General features: G+C 35.2%; 1 protein-coding gene across 2 annotated transcripts in view; it reads right to left on the minus strand.

Moving 5' to 3' along the window:
* The window catches only part of LOC145263100 (low-density lipoprotein receptor-related protein 2-like), a 599,989-nt gene that overhangs the window by 153,686 nt on the left and 421,433 nt on the right, over nucleotides 1-24,870 (minus strand). For both annotated transcript variants that reach the window (XM_080120027.1, XM_080120026.1), the window contains exons 62-66: nucleotides 23,067-23,290; nucleotides 17,101-17,346; nucleotides 11,988-12,227; nucleotides 4,765-4,890; nucleotides 2,031-2,273 (exon numbers count right to left, since the gene is read on the minus strand). In XM_080120027.1, the coding sequence (XP_079976153.1) occupies nucleotides 2,031-2,273; nucleotides 4,765-4,890; nucleotides 11,988-12,227; nucleotides 17,101-17,346; nucleotides 23,067-23,290 (1,079 nt within the window). The remainder of the gene's footprint in view (nucleotides 1-2,030; nucleotides 2,274-4,764; nucleotides 4,891-11,987; nucleotides 12,228-17,100; nucleotides 17,347-23,066; nucleotides 23,291-24,870) is intronic.

Here is a 24,870-nt window from a genome sequence, read left to right on the forward strand (position 1 = left end):
AAAAGTAACTTATCTTGCTTTTGATAACATTTATTTGTTATATATTTGTTTTTTTACAACTTTTTCGAATCTATGTGTTCAGTAATACAAACCCAAAAATTGTTTGTTTTGCAGTAAAAAAAAAAAATAAATAAATAAAATGAAATATTCAACTTTCTCCAATAAAAATAAAATTTCAAACACGAATTCACTTACTATATTTTGATTAAAATAATCCCAAATGTGCAATTATAATAATTATTTTCCGAATGGAGAATTGTTCTTTTTCTTTAGAACATACATGGACAATCGGTAACACATATTGGTAGACATATTTTTTTATGCTTGTTAGCATGACTACGTGGTTGAATACCGGAAGCTGTCTATACCTACAACTTAATTAGGAAGTGACGTTACGCTGTCATATGCATCGGCCTTCTTTCTCGGTAGCCACGATAATACTCACTGGACAATCAGAGCCTTTGGTATCTCTCGAACCCTCCCCCATCTGACCTATTTCCTGTCTTGAAACTATTAGAGTAGAAGGCTTTCCAGTATCTAAGGATCTCGACAATGAAGGGGTGGGATTTTGCTGTTTGTCGGGACAGTTGGAAGTGTATGTAAATCAAGGAAGGGCACAATCTTATGTCTAGAATCCTCATTCCAATTTTGGTCAAAACCCATGACATGTTTTTGATTCTACAACATATCTTACACTTAACCCTTATCTCTTATGCATCGTTTGTTATTAATGAGTGATGACTATATGATGTGAAAGAAAAATTAAGTTTAAGCTTAAGGGGTCATAAGAAGCAATCCACGGGGTTATCACAAAAATATTTTGTTTTTATTCATTTTCACTGCAAGCAAGGCAAATTGTTACTTGGAACGTAAGAGGCTTTAATTTGGGATCATGTCTAGTAGCGGACTGTAGGGAGTTGAGCAGCAAGATGTCTGTTCCCATCAAATTTATATTTTTGCATGTTTGTATAATCAGGGAAGCAAGAAACAGGGAGGGAATTCCGAAGTCTACCAGTCCAATGAAAGCAACAGTTAGAGTAGAAGGCTTTCTCAGTATCTAAGGCTATCGATAGTGAAGGGGTGGGTTTTTGCTGCTTTTCGGGTTAGTCGGAAGTGTATGTACATCAAGAAGGTGCACAATCTTATGTCTAGAATCTTCATTCCAATTTTGGTCAAAATCCATTACATGATATGTCTAAAATTTAAGGCTTAAGATTAATTACACAATATGTCTCAAATTTAAGGCTTAAGATTAAGGTGTCTTAAGAATTCTATGGGTTTATCACAAAGATAATATCTATTGAAACAATCCTCATACTATTCCTTAAATAATAAGTGTTATCACAGCCAAATACGCCCTAAAATGAAGTACTGTTACTACATAAGGGTAGGAGATGCTCAGAGCACCATCTTCTGCATAGACAGAGTTCAAAACCGGCTTCGAAACCTAGTAGGTGATGCCCTTTTCTCCTCTCTGCAACCTCTTTCTCATAGAAAAAAAATTGCGAGCCTTTCTATGCTCTTTCATTATTTCTCATGGCAAGTGCTCGTCTGAGCTCTAATCTATGGTCCCTCCTTGCTAAACTTTCACAAAAAACACTCGTCTAGTTACTACCACTATCAACAATTTCTCCCATTCTCTATCTGTGCCTAAATCTAAGCACCATTCCATGAACAACTCTTCTTTCCTAAAGCTGCTCGCCTGAAGAATTCTGTTCCGCTGATCTGCTTTCCACCAAACTAAAACATGGTAACTTTGTCAAATGTAAACAAGTTCTTGTTGCGACGTCTTTTTAAATAACCTAATTCTGTCTAAATTCCACCACTAATGATCACTATGCTGTTGTATCGGTGACCACCGTACACTCATTATCCCTTAGCCACGAGTTGCCTTTAGGCCTGGATAAGTGGAGACTTCCTCATATAAAAATATTCTCCATTATTTAACATATGGAAACCAGTTTTGTTCTGACCAAAATACAAACTTACTGCAATCCGAAAGTTTTGTTCTGACTAAAATACAAACTTACTGCAATACGAAAGTTTTTCGTCTGATCCATCACCACAGTCGTCTTCAAAGTCACACAACCATCGTTGTGGGATGCATCGATTGTTATTGCACTGGAAATAATTAGGTTTACATGCCTCACAGTTGTGGCCTACTTCATCGGAATTATCACGGCAGTCATCATCGCCATCGCACACATATGAACGCGGCACGCATCTATAGTTGGTGGCACATTTGAACGTATTTTCAGGGCATGTTTTATTATCTGAAATTCAATGCATAAAATATTAAGAGTTGTGGTGTGAATTTTTTTTTGTTGATAAAATGTTGCAAAACAAATTACAAAATAAAGAAAAATGTTTCCACTTTAACAGTTTTTTTCAGTAGGAATAAGTATTTCCGAAATAAAAAAGCAAATTTAAATGAAGAAAAATGTTTCCACTTTAACAGTTCTCTCTGCAGGAATAAGTATTTTTAGAATAAAAACAAATTATAAATAAAGAAAAATGTTTCTATTTCAACAGTTTTTTCAACGCAAATAAGTATTTTCGAAATAAAAAGCAAAGTCCCGACCTTAATCTTTGATGTAGACCTTGAAAAATGGTGTGCACTATCCCTAAGTAGTGGACCATCATCATGCCAGGTTTGGTCATGATCGGTCTAGTGGTATGGGCTGTAGGAGTATATATATATATATATATATATATATATTTATAGACTATGAACTTAATCTTTGATCGTTACCTTGGAAAATGGTGTGCACCATCCCTAGATGAGGGACCATCATCATGTCAGGTTTAGTCATGATCGGTCTGGTGGTGTGGGCTGTAGGAGAGTATATATATATAAGCTATGACCATGACCTTTGACATTAACCTTGAAAAATAGTGTGCATCATTCCTAGGTGTTGGACCATCATCATGCCACGTTTGGTCATGATTGGTCCAGTGATGTGTGCGTGTGTGTGTGTACAACACACACACGCACAAATGCTACTACTTTATATATATAGATGCCATGGGTCCTTGTGGAGTTCAACAAAAGGATTGCAGATACATCCAAAGAAGGTCGGTGGTGACATCGACTGAAACGTTATGAAAATAACATAAAGAATCCACTTGGCTTTTTGGCTAATAACAAAGTGTAGTATCTGTTCTGATACAACACTTCACCTTTTCTATCCCTTGTCAGTGGAGGAGAAATCCTTCGTGACTGAGCCAATTTTTATTTTGTTCTTATCCAGAGCCCCACCTTTTGGGGAGCTGGACTGTCCCCACATTAAAAACCGACCTTGTGTATAACTCTGCCCTCGTGGGGAGGCAAGTAAATAGGATATGATAAATCAAATTATTTTAAATATTTCGTCAGATAAATCCGTAAAATTCATTCCTCCAGGCATTACAATACGCTTATACATGATATTTTAATTTATGCAAATTGCGTATGTATTATTATAAAATCAATTCTTTACTGAGTACTAGACTAGGTGCCCGGCGTTGTCCGGGTGTTTGGAGGTAGGTGTGTGTTGAGCAAAAAAAAAAAAAGTGGTGGTAGGCAGGCAGGCCCGAACCCGTACCGCGAAAGAGGAAAAGAACGTGAAATAAAAAACGGGACTTCTATCACCAAACTGGAAGTGACGAATGTTTAAATTAAGGCTAGTCAATCGAAAAGAGGGGATGACTTTTGAAAATGTGGGCGAAAAAATCGATCCTTCTCTGTAGAAAAGTACCCAGTTGAGGGTAAAAGAATTAACGTTTTAAGCCACTTTTTCGATATTTGTCGTCCGAAGGGTTGAGGTTCAAAACGATACTGATCTCGTGAGAATCCGTCACTTCTGTCGAAAGTTTTATACATACATACATACATACATACATGATGATTGCTGCATCTTTCCAGATGATTGTCGTCACATTGAGTTCTTCCAATCTTGTCGTCCATGCCATCTCAAATGACTCTGCAACTCCTGCCGCAGATTTGCACATCTTCAAGCAGATGTGACATAGAAATTGAGCAATTTCCATCGAGTTGACTTCCTCTGGAGGTTGAAGGGTATTCCTATGAACAATCACATGTTTTCTCAGACCAGCAGTAGACTTGCAAACTTTGCTGCATGTTAAACAGATCGTTTGGTTCAGACTAATAGGTGCAAAGTTGACCTGAGCAAGAGTTTTGGGCGACTTAAGGTGGTTGATGTAGCCAGCTTTTGACAAAAGCACTCGTTCACAAGTGTCGCATTTCCAGCTCTGTGTGTCATGGTTAAAACCGTCAATTAAACTTTTGCGAAGATATGATGATATTTTAATAATAATAATAATAATAATAATAATAATAATAATAATTATTATTATTATTAATATAATAATAATAATAATAATAATAATAATAATAGTAGTAGTAGTAGTAGTAGTAGTAGTAGTAGTAGTAATAGTAGTAGATATAGAGATTCGAAAATACGTACAAATATTTATGATGCACGTACCCGTCACGAAACGAAGATGTCATATTCCAAAAATTACGTAAATTGATCAAGTAGTCTTTTTCTTTTATTTAACTAAGAAAGTCAAAATACTACTTGATCAATGTACGTAATTTTTGGAATATGATATCTTAGTTCCGTTACGAGTACGTACATCATAAAGATTAATGTTTTTTTTAATTAAGTGTAATTAAAAAAAAGCAGAAAGGAATTACTTTTCCAAGATGAGTTCACTGTTTTTTGGGGGTGGGGGTGATTCTTTGCATGGTTGCATACTTACCACAATTCAAATCTTCGCTTTCGTCAGAAGCATCCAGACAGTCTCGGTCAAAATCGCATTTATATTCCAGATATATGCAGGCACCGTTTGCGCAGGTGAATTCCGAAGGTTTGCACGTTCGATAAACTGCAATAAAAAAAAGAGGATAGTTTCAAGAATTGTTAAATTAATCACGGCTTTTGGTAAAGAAAATGTTATTTCAGACTCTCGCATGACAGACCAACAGAAATGCTACTTTACACATTAGTATAACAAATAAACGAAAATGCTATTTCAAACTACAGCATGACAGACCAATAAAAATACTATTTAAAACTTCCGTCTCGATCTGCAACTGAGCACGTAGGAAAATATCAGCAGGAGCTGTAAAATAACTGGCTTGCGAGGATATTAGCAGCAGTAGCCGAAAAAAAAGCACATATGCAAATCAGGAAGTGTGCAATAAGAAAAAGAAAAGAAAGGACACCATGTGGTTGAGAGAAAAGAAAAAGATGGACGTGTAAATTTGAAGACAAGAAATGGCTGTCTATGGTCAACGTGTTATGGAGCAGAAAAGAGAAACGCGGGCGGGGTGAGATGGACATATAACCCCACAGAGAAAGACTTTTAAGCTGGCATCGACACGCGGAGAAAAAAAAAACGGTAATAAACGACACGTGTTAAAAAAGAAAGAAAATCCAAGTCGAATTTATTTATTTTTGTTTGTGTGATTTTTGGAATATGACATCTTAGTTCCGTTACGAGTACGTACACCATGAAGATTAAAAAAAAAACTTTTTTTTAATTAAGTGCCGGATGGCGTGGGAGGTCTAAGAGAGTTTTGAACTGTAATGAACACGGTAACGGTCACGTTACAGATTGTTCTGATTTCCGATTCTGATTAATCGTCCCAACACTAATCTCTGTATATATTAGCTGGTTGCATCCCAGTAGCCAAAAGAAAGAATCAGTCTACAATCATAAATCTTATTTACTTTTTAATTTTTTATTTTTCCCAATGCTTATATTTTTTTTTTTACTATTTCATGTGCGTTTCGTAACTCAGAACGAAAAAAAATTATCTTTAGTTCATTTGACTGCTCTTCAGGGGCGATCAATCTTCTATTATATAAATCTCAGTTGCCTGTGTGTTTGTATGTCCGCTAAAAACCTTTGTCATCCGCACTGAAATGATATCGTCAGAAAGAGCGATCACTTGAACACATAATATAAAAAAATGAGAACAAAAAATCGTTAATCATTTCATGTAGAAATGTCGTTTTGTTTGCCGCTGTTTGTTAATCCCCCATTGTTTCATTTTAAACAGCTAAATTTGCAACGTCATAACATCTGTGCCATCATGGGCCGATCGATAACGTGCTCACTTACAAACTTAAGTTATGCAAGTTTGCGCCCAGCACACGGCATTTTTTTTTTCATTTTTTTCTTTCCTATCTCCTTTAAAAATTCTCAACTTTCTGATGTGCGTCCACCATGTTGCATTCTTTTCCCCTTTAATTAAATGATAAGATGGCACTCAAGTCCCGTTTTTTTTACTGTATTTTATGACCAGGCAATGTTGGGTGCCCCCCCCCTCCACTAATTATCAATAAAAGGAAAAGATAAAGTATTTCAAAGAAAATAAACAAAAAGAAGAGGTTATTAAGAAAGATTTGAAATGTAACGCAGCCGTTACGCTCGAACCGTGTTCGTTACAGTTTACGGGTATTATCAGAAAAGGAACAACCAAACAAAAATAAAAATATCAAACTTGGTTTTTCTTTTTTTCTGTTTGAGCAAAAGGCATTTATTACCATTACTTTCCAAATAATGTTTGCTTCTTGTTTTTTCTTTTTAACTGTTCATTTCGTCTGCCATGAGATTAATAAAACACTGCTGTCTCAACACTAGCTTAAAAGTTTCTCGTCGCCTCATGTCCGTCTCACCTGACACTCGTTTTTCTTTCTGCTTCTTGTCAGATGGTGCATTTTTCTCATTTTTGTCTTTTTATTCTGACATAAGCCTGTGCACACCTGCCAATTTGCATACGTGCTCAAAACCGCTGCTGCTGCAGCTGCTGTTAATACCTTTGCGAGCCATCCATCCTTCGGCTGCTCATACGCACTCTGTTACAGTCAAAAGCGCAAAAATGTGAGAATTTCTATGACCCTCGTCACAGCCGCTTCCATCTCCTCGGTTGTCTCATAATGACAGCCTGTAAGGTTTTCCTTGAGCTTAGGGAATAATCAAAAGTCACAGGAAGCAAAGTCTGAACTATATCGGGGGGGGGGGGTAATTGTTTTGATGCTCATTTTGGTCAAATAGTCTGTTAAAGGATGAAGCTGTGAGCTGGTGCATTCGTGCAAATCTTCTGCATCTTCAGTTCCATCGCAGATAATTGTGTGTACAGCACCAATAATGACATCAAACTGCGCACTTCTTGTCTCTGCAGATACATGACGGTCCTTATTCATGAAATTCTTTATTTGGCCAATCAACTCTGATGTTCTGACTTCCTTACTTCTCCCACAGCTTTCAGCATCCCTCACACACTCCTTGCCTTCCTTGAATTTCTTATGCCACTCAAAATCTGATGCTCAATTTATGCAAGATGGTTCCAAAGCAGTCTGAAGTATTCCAGTATTCCATAGGTTTCTCAGGCATGTTTTTAAAGTTTAAAAGAGAATTTTATTGCATATACTTTCTTCTAAAGTGTCATCACGTCCAGATTACATTTTTGGAATTCACCAGCTGTGACAATCAGGCTTTAGTAGGGTGTATTCCAATTCCTGCAATTTGAGCCTGAAATCATAAAAATGAGTCAGCCATCTCATAAGAGGTATAGCAATAGCATACTGAATTATCAAAAGTCTAACACAATTTTAAGTGTCTGTACAAAAAAGTCTGGAATCTTATTGAAGGCAGTATTGTTATTTTCATCATTCATCTATTTACTTTTACTGTCATTTCATCTTAAACAGGGCACAGGACCACTTAGTTGTAAGGGGCTACGATTTGGGACCAGATTTTCAGGGACACTATTTAGGGAGTTGGGTACATTACACTTGAACTTCTGCATGTCAGTACAGACAGAAAAGCAGGGGCCCGGGAGGGCGTTCCAAAGTGCAGCAGTCCGAGGGAAAAAGTTACTAGAGTAGAAGGCTTTATGGCATCTAGGGATCTCGATTCAGTGTAGAGGTGGGATTTGTTGAGGGTATTGTCATTGAGGGGATACTAGTGCTTTGAGTTCGTCAGAGCATTTGCCATTGAAATACTAGTAAAACAGGCACAAGGATACCATATTTCAACGATGGGACAGAGGTTGGAGTTTAGTTGATAGTTCAGGACCTATTAGGTTGACAACTCTTTATTGAACCCTGTCTACGAGCGAGAGACTAGTTGCAGATGCACCATCCCAGATGTGGCAACAATACTATGTGCACGGATGAATGTTGTAGGAGTCTGCATAACATGACAGGGGGTGTAAATTGTGCATATATTTATGAGTTTCTATTTTCGTCTAGTGTGTATATATAATTGTAATTCAGAGTCATCTATATAACATATGTATATATGTGTGAGCGTCTATCTAAAGTTTGTTGTGTGTGTATGTACATTTGAATACAGTTCATGATGGAACAATAATATGCATAAATACATTTGCAACACAAAGGACAAATGGCATTTATTTGATATTTCAACATCTGGCCAATCGGGAAACATATCTGGTCCATCTTGGGTCTTGTCTTGACGGAAATATGCAATGTAAATTTCTGCCAAGAAGGACAAAGCCTCGAGTTTTATTTTCGGCAACTTTTTTTTTTTTTATTATTCCAGAGTGTTTTTGTCCTCTTGGAAAGTTGCAACGCTGGTCTTAGATTCCTACATTTGGTAGGTGTTAGACTCCTTGCTCCCCCAAGTGCTTCAAACCATTACGACCGGTCGGCCCCTCAACTATAACTTCTCTCTCTGACGACTCAACTCTTACTATTTTCTCCACGTATATCAAAAAGACCATCACCCTCCCTAAATGACATCATTAATATACGTCACAAAGATAACCACCTGATGTTTTCACATGTCATTATTTCTAAGTTTTCAACTAAATTTTCCTGAACATTTTAAATTTAACATTCAAAATTAATGTACTTATTCTAAATATTTTTTTATCATTCTACATATCTTAACTGATAAAACTTTTTGGCTTAAATAATTTTTGTTTTTTACTCAACTTCACCCCAAACAAGGCATATTGCCACTTGGACATAAAGGGCTACTATTTGGGACTATACCTAAAACAGATTAAGATGTTGGTTTACGTTACATTTGGACTTCTGCATATTGGTACAGTCGGGGAAGCAGGCAACAAGGGAATTCCAAAATCTAGCTGTTCGAGGGAAGAAGCTATTAGAGCAGAAACCTTTCTGGCATTTAAGGACCTTAACAGTGAAGGGCGGTGATTTTGTTGCTAAGCAGGTTTATCGGGGATATGTACGTCGAGGAGGCACAAATGCAATGAGTTCATCAGAGCACATTCCATTATAATACTTGTAAAACAGGCACAGGGCTGCAACATTGTGGCGATGGGACAGGGGTTAGAGCCTAGTTGACAAAGTGAGACCATTGATTGGAGACCTGTTTTTGAACCTTATTCAAGAGAGAGAGAGAGAGAGAGAGAGAGAGAGAGAGAGAGAGAGAGAGAGAGAGAGAGAGAGAGAGAATTGGAAGATGCACCAGCCCATTTCATTACTTGTATTTTTTATTTGAATAATTTCATTTGATATTTTGATTTCAATAATTTCATTTGTTATTTTAATGTAAATAATTTCATTTGTTATTTTGATGTCAATAATTTCATTTGATATTTTGATTTCAATAATTTCATTTGTTATTTTAATGTAAATAATTTCATTTGTTATTTTGATGTCAATAATTTCATTTGATATTTTGATGTCAATAATTTCATTTGATATTTTGATGTCAATAATTTCATTTGTTATGTTGATGTCAATAATTGCATTTGTTATTTTAATGTCAATAATTTCATTTGTTATTTCAATGTCAATAATTGCATTTGTTATTTTAATCTCAATAATTTCATTTGATATTTTGATGTCAATAATTTCATTTGTTATTTTGATGTCAATAATTTCATTTGTTATTTTATGTCAATAATTTCATTTGTTATTTTGATGTCAATAATTTCATTTGTTATTTTGATGTCAATAATTTCATTAATTATTTTGATGTCAGTAATTTCATTTGTGATTTTAATCTCAGTAATTTTATTTTTATTTTAATGTCAATAATTTCATTTCTTATTTTGGTTTCAATAATTTCATTTATTATTTTGATTTCAATAATTTCATTTCTTATTTTGATTTCATTAATTTCATTTGATATTTTAATGTCAATAATTTCATTTGTAATTTTGATTTCAATAATTTCATTTGTTACTTTGATTTCATTAATGTCATTTGATATTTTGATTTCAGTAATTTCATTTGTTACGTTGATTTCAATAATTTCATTTGTTACTTTGATTTCATTAATGTCATTTGATATTTTGATTTCAATAATTTCATTTGTTACGTTGATTTCAATAATTTCATTTGTTACTTTGATTTCATTAATGTCATTTGATATTTTGATTTCAGTAATTTTATTTGGTGTTTTGGTTTCAATAATTTCATTTGATATTTTGATTTCAATAATTTCATTTGATATTTTGATTTCAATAATTTCATTTGATATTTTGATTCAAATAATTTCATTTGATATTTTGATTTCAATAATTTCATTTGATATTTTGATTTCAATAATTTCATTGATATTTTGATTTCAATAATTTCATTTGATATTTTGATTCAAATAATTTCATTTGATATTTTGGTTTCAATAATTTCATTTGATATTTTGATTTCAATAATTTCATTGATATTTTGGTTTCAATAATTTCATTTGATATTTTGGTTTCAATAATTTCATTTGATATTTTGATTTCAATAATTTCATTTGATATTTTGATTTCATTAATTTCATTTGATATTTTGATTTCAATAATTTCATTTGATATTTTGGTTTCAATAATTTCATTTGATATTTTGGTTTCAATAATTTCATTTGATATTTTGATTTCAATAATTTCATTTGATATTTTGATTTCATTAATTTTATTTGATATTTTGATTTAAATAATTTCATTTGATATTTTGATTTTAATAATTTCATTTGATATTTTGATTTCATTTATTTCATTTGATATTTTGATTTCATTAATGTTATTTGTTATTTTGATGTCCATTATTTCATTTGATATTTTGATTTCAATAATTTAATTAATTTCATTTGATATTTGATATTTTAATGTCAATAATTTCTTAATTTATTTATTGTGGACTATTATCCTCATCTTTTGTAGTTAAGATTTACAAAAGACTTTGAAAATTTTCCCATATAGAATGTACGTGTATTTTTACACCTACTTTAAAGACATTCTAAATGTGTTTCATGAACTGAAAATTTATTACTGACATATTTTAAAAAATTTTTGTTTTATGTTTAAACTCCTATTTTTATATAATGCAAAAGTTTGAATTGTTTCCTTTGTAAAAGTTAAATACATTCTTTTGCTAGGTAGAATAATTACTTATCTTGCCTTTGGTAACATTTGTTTAGGATTTACTTTTTCTTTCCTTTTTTGTTTTCTTAAAAAGACTGGAAAATTAACCACTAGACGAGAAGAAATAAACAAAAATTAAATTTTAAGAATTTAGACACTTAATCAGGTCATTTTCACATGTAAATTTAATGTAACATAAACTTCTATAGTCAAGCTATTCTAGCGTTTTAGGACAGTTAAGCAAAAAGTGATTTTCTTGAAATATTTTTGTTGATTTTTCGATGGAAAAGTTTTTTTTTTTGGGGGGGGGGCTGAATTTTTTAACCGCCACCTCCACCCTCCGTAAATTAAAATTATTTTCAAAATAGAAAACTTCAGTGGCCACAATACAAATTGTACTAGATTTGAAGAAAATCTAATAAACAAGTTTTACTATTCGATTTTTTATTCTACATAAACCTCAACTTTTTTGAGGAGTTAGGAAGTTTGTCATTAAAAAGCATATAAATTTTTTTTTAACGTTTTTTTCTTTTTAAAGTTAACACACATGCGCTTCCAATTCAATACTCCATTTCCTTTCCTGCTAAGTAAAATGCAACACGTAGTATAAAAAAGCACTTACCACATTCCTCAGGTGCTTCATCAGACTTGTCTCCACAATCATCATCTCCATCGCACTTCCATGCTTCGGGAATACACTTGTTATTCTTACATTTCCATTCCCAAGATGGGCAAGTCCATTTGTCACAATTCTCTTCATCTGATCCATCCCCGCAGTCATCGTGCTGGTCACATACATTCATATAAAAAGTGCAGTTTGCATTCTTACATGTGAATTGTCCAGGGAAGCACTTGGTAGCGGCTAGAAATATAAAACAATATTAAAATTAAAAAATTTTTTTCTCATGAAAATCGCTCCAGGCAAAGTATGAAGCGACTTGATGTAAGGAACTCAGACCCCCTCCGCACAAAAAACTAACAAAACAGCGTCATGTTTAAAAGCTAGCCAATTATAAGTTAAATGGATAAATTCCGATCAAGAAAACAGCAATTCTTCCCACTTTGTCCGAAATAGCATCCATGGAATATAAGGGCTAAAAGATGAAATAAGGAAAATAGCTAAAAAAGAATATCGTAGTACATTTTAATAATTGTACCTATTTACTTGCTTCCCAACGAGGGCAGAGTAAAGACATAATGTCGGTTTTTAATGCGAGGAAAATCCAGCTTCCCAAAAAGGGGCACTAAATGGGAACAAAAATAAAAATTGTCTCACTCTAATTTCCCGAGCTGCTGATATTCATTTATTTGCTTCTTGCTAAAATGGGCGCCTTCCCAGTTTTTTTTTATAAAAAGGAATAATTTAATAATTATAAGCACTTGGTAACAGCTAGAAGTATAAAAGAATATTAAAATAAAATTTATTTTTAGTCCCCCGACAAAAGCAGAGTGGACCTGTAAATTCACCCTTGTCCGTTTGTCCGTTCGTCTGTCCGCACTTTTCTCAATAACTACACCTTGGAATTTTTTGGAAATTTTGCACAAACATTAAACATGATATGAGAAAAAAAAGTAACAGAAGGGTTTTCCGGGAAAAATCCGGTGGTTTTCCCCGGGGGTGCCATTGACACTTTTGTGTTTATTCAAAAAAAAATTGATGCCTTGGATTTTTATAAAACTTTCTGAAAAGTTGTAACTAACTGATTTCTATATAATTTTGTTTGTCTATACTTCGCGAGAACTCTTGGGTGTGCCCCACGGGCTCTTTTAGGGCTAATAAAAGCACTTCATTTTTAGGACTATTTTACCATATTTGTTCAAAATTTTCTGTGTTTGTCTATTTAGCAGTTTTTCATGGTGCTGAACTCAAATTTAAATATGTTAAGACGTTGTGGACTTTTGGGGCTAAATGGGGGGGGGGGGCGAATGATGGACTTAGTCATTTCTTTTTTTGCATGGTGCAGAACTCAAATTTACATATGTTAAGGCCTAAAGCTGTACCGTTTGTTCATTTTCACTAGGATAACGTTCCCTGGGGACTTTTGGGGCTAAATGGGTGCAGAGGGGAAAATACTGAACTTAGTCATTTTTTATGCCTCGTTTGCTGTGCACTAATGGGGGACCATGCATGCATCATTTGTTCTCATGAAACTCGCCCCAGACAAAATATGAAGCCACTTGATGTAAAGAACTAAGAAACAAAAAAAAAAAAAATACCACGTCAAAAACTAGCTAATGATAAGTTAGATGAATTAATTCCAACCACGAAAACAGCAATTCTTCCCACTTTGCTCGAAATATTATCCATGGAATGTGAGGACTAAAGGATAAAATAAGGGAAATAGCTAAAAAAAAAAAATACCGTAGTACATTTTAATAATTGTTCCTATTTACTTGCCTCCCCACGAGGGCAGACACAAGGTCGGTTTTTAATATGGGGAATAGTCAGCTCCAGAAAAAGGGGGCACTCTGGATAGGAACAAAAATAAAACTCGTCTCAGTCTAGAAGGATTTCTCCTCCATTGACCGAGATCAGAAAAGGTGAAGTGTAGTATCAGAACAGATATTACACTTTGTTCCTAGCCAAAGTTTCCAAAGAAAATCTAATTAGAATATGAATACAAAGTGATCTATTTCTATGTTCTGTGGGCAGCCATGTGTTTAGGTTTCTTTCTAAGCAGGCCGTCGCCATTTTGTGCATTGTGATTTATTGTGTACACACAAGGAGTAGCTATACACAAAGGAAAGTGTTAATGATTAAGAAACAGTTGGCTTTACACATACACATGCCTATACACATATGAATGATTTCGGCCTTAACAGAGCAGAACGGGAAAAGATAACAAAATATCAGGACCTAAAAAATGATCTAAAAACGACATGGTCTCTGAAAGAAATAAACATTATACCGGTTGTGATAGGAGCAACTGGCTTAATAAAAAATAACCTTCAGAAATACTTAGAGACAATCCCTGGAATACCAAGCTGTTACGAAATACAAATAGCAGCCATAAAGGGAACAGCATATATTCCTAAAAGAACCCTCGGATATAAATTTAAATCATAATGGAATCAAGTGTTAGCTCCAGGAAGAAACCCTTTTGATCTCTTAAAACTTACTGCAGTAAAATAATATATATATATATATATATATATATATATATATATATATATATATATATATATATATATAGTAGAAATGGTAATTAATAAAAACTGAAGAAAGTGCTCAATACTGTTGTAGAGCAAATATACATTATTGTTTCAGCTACCCGGCCGTTTTTTGGCCGTCTGTAGCTTCCTCAGACTTTCTGTAATAAAAATAAAACGTATATATATATATATATATATATATATATATATATATATATATATATATATATATATATATATATAATAAAAAATAATATAAAAAAATAAGAAATAAAACGTATATATATATATATATATAAATATATATATATATTTATTTCTGACATAGACGGGTTGTCCCAGACAAACGTAAGAGGGAGATAAGAAACATTTAATATATGAAGGGTAAAATGGGCACGAGCGTTTGTGTATGTCCAAAAAAGGCCTTTTGCATTGGGCTTCCATGAGAAGTTTTCGCATACTTTACAGATCGTAATATCTCAGATTCGCAAACGGACATTGTCTCTATCCTTTTTTTTGATCGAGTTAAACAAAATTCCTACCATGCCGTCGTCTCTAGTGTTTGTTTGTCTTTTTCGTATAAATAAAGCGAAACTATTCGAATGCAACCACCTGGCCTATGGCCGGGGTAGTATCTGTTCTGTATTTCGTCTTTGGACAATGTAGGGGAAACCGTTCATACTGAGACAATTACTATTTATTTGGATACTGCCAGAGTACCCCCCTTTTTGGTGGAGCTGGTCCCCCCCTCCACATGAAATGGGAGGTTTAAAAGCAACACCATTTCTGCAAGTCATCTTTCGTTTTTGATTGACTACCTTAAATTTGAATGCTTTAGACTTCCCGGTCGTCTCATGGAGTAGCGGTAAGACGTCAGATTCTCTTTCACTTTCTTTTTTTGCCTTCGCGTCATGGGTTCGAGCCTACTTGCCTACTACCATATTTTTTGTTTTCAACACACACCTCCAAACACCCGGGAAACGCCGGGCACTCAGGCTGGTAAAGTATAAAGGATGTGAAAAGCACAGATGTAGACACTAACAAAAAGATTAAGTCAAAAGACTACGTTAATTGTCCAAATACAATCGATATACGAACATGGATTGTTAATGTGTTGGCGCCTACCCTTAGAGATAATAATGAACTCTTCCATTCACTATAAAGACCGGGTGGTGTGGGGGTAATTTGTTTTGTCTCTCTGCGGCGATGCTCGAGTTTTGTACTCGTGGCAGTCGGACTGACGTATACCTACACTCTTTATTTGTTGTAGTTGTTTTTCCATTTACTAAACGATAGAACGATTAAATGTTTCCTTAAAGAAAACAACATTACACATTTATTTCAAAACTTTTATTGAAAAAAAAAACAATTCACGTAACTTGATTATCTAGTAAAGTTGACATCTATTCAATGTAGCCGCCTTCAACTTCAAACACCGCCTCGATACGGGTCCTAAACTGGAAACATACCATTTCCGCAAGGGCTGGTGGGTGCTCCACGAATACTTGGTGGATGGCGGCAATCAAGCTGGCTTTGGTGTTGTGGGAGGTCATGTTGGTAATGTTCTTGACATATGACCAAAGTAGCTCAACGGGTTCAGGTCGGAGGAGGAGGGGGTAGTGAAAAAGGGATACAAAGTCGTAGCACTCCTTCTGAAGTCAAGTCTCGATCTCTTTGGGCTCGTTTTAATGGTATCATTCCTGTCTTTGTAGCTCTTCAACTTTTTTGAGTTAAAGAATAGGAGGCTTTACTTTTTTGAATGTCATCCTACGTCCATGTGTCATAGTCATTGGATCATCGAACCAAACGTATAATGCTTCTGTTATGGAGTCCATGACATGAATAGCGTGATTAGTGCGGGATGGCTCTGAGTGTGATGAGGTTTAAGGGGTTATCAGTGATATAGATCAAACCCATTTATTTTTATTGACGACACGTACATCTGCATGTAGCAAGGGGTCACGAGGCAGGTCAGTGAGTGTATTTTAAATGCAAGCCGATTAACGGGGATTACAGCCCCCCCCTCCGCACATACACACCTTAAAATAAATAGGGGACGCACATGCGTTTGCTAGACAGTTCAGTTCGAGTCTCTAGTTCGGCAATCTACGGTCTAGAGTTAACAAGAGAATCTTGATGCAAAATGAGAAAACGAAAAGAAGAAGAGAAAATATCTTTATCGGTTCAGCGATGTGAGGCTGGCCTGTCAGTGATGGAATCCAAACAAATACTTCTCGAAACAATAAAATCAAGTCGTATTTTTGGTGAGCAGGTATGAATCGTCGCAAGGGGCACTGACTAAGAACGAGAAAAGAGTACGTGTCTTGAGATCTACTTCTATATGACGCACACACATACGCACGCACGCGCACACACACACATGACTGTTACACACATGTGCACACACAGAAGAAAGACGGTCACGATCATGTCAAATTATATAAACATCACATACACAAGAATATATATACACAAGATTATATACACCTTATCATCATCCCTCTCTCCACACATACGTAACACTTCGTCCTGCAATTTCCAGGACGAGAGAGGAAAAAGATGAAGAATTTAATTTTACTTACGGCAGTCCTCTGGTTCATCTGATCCATCCATGCAGTCTTTCTGTCCGTCACATTTCCAGGAGATTGGGATGCATCGGTCGTCTGTTATGCCACAACGGAATTGAGAATCTGAGCAGTTAGCGAGACAAGTCCGATTGTCCGAAGTCAAGATAAAATCGTTGGGACACAAGCACCGGTAGTTATTATTTGGTGTCAAAAGACACAAGTGACTGCAACCGCCATTGTTAGTGCCACACGGATTGGGATCTGCAGAAAAAATAAAAAGATGCAGAGAAAATGCAAAGATATCCTAAAGACATTCATATTTGCTATTTCATAACATTTCTGAAATTTTTAGATGAGGATTGCTTATTCGTATTATTTAGATTCATTGGACTACTCTTCTCATCCTAAGTGTCGTTTTCACAAAGTTTCAGTCGATGTAACCTTCGACCTTCTTCAGGTGTCCGTAAGGACCCGTAGCACAGTGGTTAGAGTACTTGGAAAAATCAATTGTAAAAAGTGATATTCTTCTGAAGGTTGAAGGTTTAATTCTCAGTGCGTCCGACTGAAAAATACATTTGTGAATTACTTAAGATCTCTATCCAGTCGTGGCTGACGGAAGAAGAGCATGCTACCTCCGTGAAATAAATAAAGGAATACATTCGAAATTCCGTCTAAATTTCGAAGTTTGACAGAAACATTTCCGAGTTCGAAAAGGTACACTTGCAGCAGGTCGGTGGTTACATCGACCATATAATATCACACTCAAGATGAGAGCAGTAGTCCGATGAATGCAAATAATACGAATTGCTATTTTATAAATATTTTTCATAGTAAACAAATACAGTTTTTAAATAATTGGATTATATAAATTTTTAAATAATTTACATGTTTCTGAATTTTTGAGATGAGGATTGCTAATTCGGATTATTTTGACTATTCGGACTACCATTCTCATCTTGAGTGTTATTTTCCCAACGATTCGGCCGATGTAACCTCCAACCTTCTTTAGATGTTTTTTCTCAAGCTCTGGGAATTTTCTGCCAAAATCGGGCATCTGCATAGAATATCGCACAAAACGTTTTATTTAATCCATGGGGGTAGTTTATTTTCGTTCCATTAGCCATGATTGGGTAGAATTCCTAAGCAATTCGCAATTGTATTCTTAGTGTCGTCTGCACCGAAGATTGAACCTTTAACCACCAGGAGAGTGTCACAATTGTATGTTATCCGTTATGTCAGGGATTCTAGTATGGATTTTGGGAGCATTAAACCTAATCTTCTCTTTAGATGTACAATTTTATTACGTATCACTATAAACCACTACTTTTACTACACTAGCAGGGACACCCGACGTTGCTCAGGATTAAATGATGATCAATGAATGTTTCACACTCCCATATTTTTTATTGTCATTGAAATCGATGAAATCACCTATTTTTCAATTAAATCGATTAATTACCAATTCTGGTTGACCCCTCCTCCCGAGGTGCACCGGGAAGAAGCTTCATATACCTCCCCGCAGTAATTTAGTCCACAATACATTGTAGCCTACATTGCACTGTAGAGAACCTACTGTTGATTTTATAAAATTATTTTTACATATATTAGCTTGAATTATTGTTTAAAATGCAAAAGTCAAGTATGATGCTTCAATTGTGCTCATTTCGAACGCACCCCTATCATATCAAAGAACCTACTGTTGATTTTATATACAGGGTCTTTCTGCTTGTGTGGTGATAAGATTCTCAACTGCACTTGTGATGTTAGGCTTTGTAAGGTGTTAATATTGGTCAAATCGCCTGTTCCTTCTTTCTTTCAATTTTTTTTTTGATTATCGATTACAGATACTTATCAAACATATCCCGATACAAAACCTATCTAAGAACACTGCCAGATGCATGCAGTACATTTGTGTGAAATTTCATAAAAATCGGCCCAGCAGCTTCAGAGTCCATAGGAAACGAACTTGTACACAAACACACAGTTCTTTTTTCTATATAATAGTAGAGATAGAGTTCAATCCTTAATGCACTTGCGAATTATTTGCCATCGATTAAATAAAGAATTCTGTTCGAAATTCCATACAAATTTGATCCTGGATATGACCTTAAACTATATCCAGTGGTGAAGCCCCAGCTTACAGGATTTGGGGAGTGTGAAGCCACCCTGTTATTGCCATTGCTCCCAGGTCCACTCTGACCCGGACTGGTAGTACCTGTTAGGGTCCCAACTATGGGTTAAATAGAAACCGATATATATATTCTATAAAAAAATGTTCTTCAAAATCACTTAATTCGGCATTAAATAACCTGAAAAGAGTTGATATGCCGTAAAACAAAAACAACCAACCAACCATGCAAATTTCCTGCTTTAACAGAAAGAAGGTCAGAGAACACAGTGACCGAGGTTGGAATTAACACTAAAGATGAGAACCGTAGTCCGAAGTATTTTTTTCTTTACACAAGAATCACCACTTATCAAGGTCCGAAGGCCACTTGAGGATAAGGATTAATAGGTACACGTTAGTCAATGGGATTATAGCGTAGTAAAAATAAGTAATGGGATTTTTGTAAATTGGATTACTTAGGGTGACGGTTCGTCAGGAACTTGTTTATGTTGGACTTGAAGACAATCGGATTTTAGTCAGCTGGAAAGCAGGCAATTGGAACAGAGTTCCACAGGGGTGCAGTTCTAAGAAGCTTTGTTCATGGAATCTACTTTTAAGTTTAGGCACAGATAAAGAGCGTGGGGAAATTATTGATAGTGGTTTTGGCTAGACGAGTGTTTTTCGTAAATGCTATTTAATGGTTGATTGGTTGGTTGTTTTTGTTTTATGGCATATCAACCCTTTTCAGGTTATTTAATGCCGAATCCAGTTATTTTGAAGAAAAAGTTTTTAATAGAATATATATATATATTTTTCAAGTCGGTTTCTATTTAACCCATAGTTGGGACCCTAACAGGTACTACCACTCCGGGTCAGAGTGGACCTGGGAGCAATGGCAATTAAAGGGTGGCTCCACACTCCCCAAAGCCCGCAAGCTGGGGCTTCACCACTGGATATAGTTTAAGGTCATATCCAGGACTGCTATTTAATGGTAAGTTCGACTATATATAATATTGTTTTTAAAAATTTTCTTTTATTTCATTTTCACCCCAAACAAGGCACAGTGCTACTTTAATGTAGGGGGCTACTATCGGGTACATAAGTTGCAGGGATACTATGTAGGGAGTTGAGCAGCAAGATGTCTGTTCACATTACACTTGAACTTCTGCATGTCAGCACAGTTGGGAAAGCAGGAACCCAGAAGGGAGTTCCAAAGTCTAGCAGTTCTGAGAAAGAAACTATTAGAGTAGAAGACTTTCTTACATTTATCAATCTCTACTGTGTAGGGGTGGGATTTTGCTGCCTGTCAGATTCGTCGGGGGTATTTTCATCGAAGGGGTACAAGGGCCTGTATTTCATCAGACAATCCACCATTAAAACACCTGTAGAACAGGCAGAGTCATGCAACATTTCGTCGATGGAGCAGAGGTTGAAGCTTAGATGATAGTTTAGGACCTATCAGGTTGGCGACTCTCTTTTGAACCCTGTCCAGGAACAAGAGACTAGTAACAAATCCATCAGCCTAAATGTGACAACAGTACTCCATTCATGAGTGAATGGTGGCCTTATAGAGGTACAAGATACTTTCAGGCGTAAGTAGCTTTCTAACATGGTAGAGAGAGCCCACCTCCCTCCCACAGGGATTGGCCTTCGGGCCAAGATCAAGGTGTAGTGTCTGTTCCGGCAGATGCTGCAAGCTGAGACCGTGTGTGGGGGTGGCCCCAAATGTGGGACTGTTGCTCTTGTGCAATTAGTTATTGGTCAATTGTAGGGGAAACTCTTCATACCAATTGTCACTATCTAGTTCTCCTACACCCCGGGGAGCTGGTCCCCCTTTTCCCCAATCTCTCCACATTAAAAAACGGCCTTGTGCCTAATTTGCTCAGTGGGGAAGCAAATAAATATAGTCCACCTCCCTCCCAGAGGGATTGACCTTCGGGCCAAGATCAAAGTGTAGTATCTATCTAGCAGATGCTGCAATCAAAGACCATTGTCCTTGTGGCAATGGGCTTCTCGTCCATGTAGAGGCAACCCTATATATAAAGTTGTTCTCACTATCCAGCTCATATTTCCCACCTCTCGGGAGCTGGTCCCCTTTTCCCTTCCCCTCCCCCTCTCCCTCTCTCTCCATATTAAAAAACGGCCTTGTGCCTAATTTTCTCAGTGGTGAAGCAAATAAATACTGCCCACTTTCTTTGCAGCAACCTTGACAATGCTCTCAATGCATCTGTTTCAGCTCATGTTCCATGCACGTGTGTGTACATGTGTGTATTTGTGTGTGTGTCCGTGTGCTAGAACTTTTTCATCCTAAATGCTACACAATTATGCACAATGTAAAAACTATGCATAAATAGAACTGAGAGAAATGGTTAAATGAAACCAATCATAGAATAAAAAAACATAAAAACTGATTAATTAATCTAATTTATAAAACTCACTATGTCTGGCTGTCTGTCTGTCGCTTGATCTGTCTGTCTGTCTGTCTCTATATTTTCAAACTCTATCTCTTCCGAAACTAAAAGTCGCAGAGCGGCGCTATGGATCTAAAATGATTGGATTTTTATGGACCATTTTTTTTTTATAGATCTTTAATCAGTTAAAATAGTTTTTAAGGCGTCAAAATTGAAAAAAATCGTTATACATTTTGTGCATTCATCTTTAGTTTATTTTTCAGTTTTAATCAGGTTATATGTGTGTCATATTGGTACAGTAATAACGGCACCAGCTTTGAATGCTACAGTTTTGCTTTCGGTTTCGATTCTAGCTGAGTGCACCCAGATACTTTTTATTTTACTTTTGAAATTACAACTCTATAATAATATATACGAAATGTGGAGAAATTAAAATATTATATTTAAACGTATTTGACAACCGGGCAAAGTCGAGCGTCCACGCCCATACCTCCGCTAGTTTATGAAAATTCTTTTTTCAAAGAATATGCAAATTAGTTAACTTTTATTTAGTCGCTTTCATATCCATGACTGAGTATAAGACAAACAAACAGACAGACAGACATACATCTTAAGTTTTATATATTAGATTTCGCAAAATCTTTGCATTGTTATTTGGTTTTTAAACGTATAATATTCGTATTTCATTTCATTTTAAAATGTTTATTTTAGTTTGAGACCCAAGTAGTTCCGAGTTGCTAAGTCAGAGCGAGAACAAAATGGTTGACATGTGACGATCATCAGAGGAGTCTCGATAATCGCTTAAAATTCGAAAATGAAACAAAATACTGATAGTAATCCACCCAAGAAGTATCAAGGTATCCGCGATTTTAATAAATAACCTCTTCTATTCTTATTATTTGAATTCATCGGACTACCTTTCTCATCTTGAATGTGATTTTTCACAACGTTTCTGTCGATATAATGTCCAACTTTCTTCAGGTGTATCTTGTCGAACTTGGGAATGTTTCTGTCGAACTCGAGAATTTGGACGGAATTTTGAGTGGAACCCTTTATTTACTTCACGGGGGTAGCGTGCTCTTGTTCCGTCAGCCATGACTGGATAGAGGTCTAAGTAATTCCCAAACGTAGATTTTGGTCGCCTACACTGAGGATTGAACCTTCAACCTTCAGGAGAATATCACTGTTTACAATTGATTTTTCCAAGTACTCTAACCACTGTGTCACGGCCCCTGGTGGCTGAAGAAGGTCGGAGGTTATATTGACCGAAACGTTGTGAAAATCACACTCAAGATGAGAACAGTAGTCCTATGAATCAAAATAATACGAATAACGAATCCTCATCTAAAAAATTCAGAAACATCTATTCTGTTCGTTTTTTTTATGAACTGGGCAACGCCGAGTAGCTCTGCTAGTATTAAATAAGTAATAAAGAACGTCCGTTTTTTTTTTTAAATGCTTACGCTGTCTTTGCCTGAGCGGATGCATAACATGGATGTCCCGCGGGCTATGGGTTGTGTTTTTCAGTATCACACGATTCGCTCCCGTGTATTTGTTGGCTTTCTCAATAGTTTTCTTTCTCAAATCTGTCCAGTAAATCCAGTCTTCAAATATAGTAATCGCAAAGATATGTGGGAGATTCCCCTGGATTACCGTGTGTCGATTTGTACCGTCCGCATTGGCATACCTAAAAGATAAATAAAATCATTGCACGAACAACGTTTTCGTTACAATCGTTATCGACATAACATTAAACAACAGCATAACATCAATAAAGATTACCAAGAGCCGGTTATAGTCAACTAACGTACTTCCTAACTTCTGGTATAGCGCTATCGGAAGCGGTGATAGGCAAATCAGTTTCCCCACGTTTTTGTTCTTCAGTATTTCTATTGTAAAACAATTTATTGAAATAAAATACGAAAAAAGGACATTAATGAAAAATATACAATAAAAATTGATAAAATTATAGAGATAAAAAAATGATAATTAGTGTAAAATATTGATATTTGAAATGATTACTGCTGCTTTGTACGGCCCCGATTACTGGTCATCGAAAGAAACAAACATTAACTGAATTATTTAATAGGGTGTCTTACATTCTATCAGGACTATATATATATATATATATATATATATATATATATATATATATATATATATATATATATATATATATATATATATAGGACTAGCAGGTCGCCCGGTCATAACATATGCTTAAATATGATATTTTGATTAATGCAGATTTCGTATATATTATTATATTATATTAGATCCAATAATATAGTAATGATTTAAAAAGTAAAAAAAAAAATGACTCATGCGCCAATCACCGAGAATTGAAACCAAAATATTTAACTCACGATTTACTTTTTCCTTTGACGTTAATGCCTCAGCTATGAAGTCATGTTTGCTGCAAGGCTAAAATTAAAACATGAACCTATAGCTATTACGTTACGCATGGATATTCGTAATGTCGTCGTTCGATCATCAGCTGGCAAATTCTATTTTTTTAATTTTCACACTTTTGCACCGATTTTCCCCGGCTAAAACCGAGATATAAAGTTTTGCATGGGTTTGAATACCCTATATATTAAGTTTCGTGTTTGTATACAAAAAACTGACAAAGGAGTTTCGTAGGTAAGGTTTTTAAACAAATATATATACACATGAAGTACTATATATAGAAAGAGATTTTTGTTTACTATAAGCTTTTACGCAAATATTACGCAAGTATAAATCATATAGAATATCTGCATGAATATAATTACACTAACAATATATAACTAAAGATGATCTTTCCACAAGAAACAAACAAAAAAAAACGAATAGGGAATTAATAAAAATTTATGTTTTAAAAGAATATGCAAATTAGCTAGATCTTTTGCATATTAATACACTTCCACGACCCATATATAACAAAGTTGTATTTTCTTTTTAAATAAATAGGAAAAAGGTTTTTAATATAAATTTCACCCCCCCCACACACACATACAAATAACAAATTTATAGGAGTATAGATAGATAACGCCAACATCAGAAAATTGTACTTTGATGCAACTAGGTTGGAATAGAAAACACCAACTGTAACCGCATAGACAAAAGCAACTGCCCTTAACAATGGAAAAAGGATTTCCGAAATTTGAAGCAACTGATTAACTCCACCTTATTCATCTGTAACATAGCTCCTCTAAAACTCTGAGAATATTAAACAGGAATAAATAAAAATGTAAGTTAGTATAACATATCGATAATTGCTATGTA

This window comes from Euprymna scolopes, chromosome 38 (assembly GCF_053919585.1).
Source record: "Euprymna scolopes isolate OS-2025 chromosome 38, ASM5391958v1, whole genome shotgun sequence".
Taxonomy (NCBI): domain Eukaryota; kingdom Metazoa; phylum Mollusca; class Cephalopoda; order Sepiida; family Sepiolidae; genus Euprymna; species Euprymna scolopes.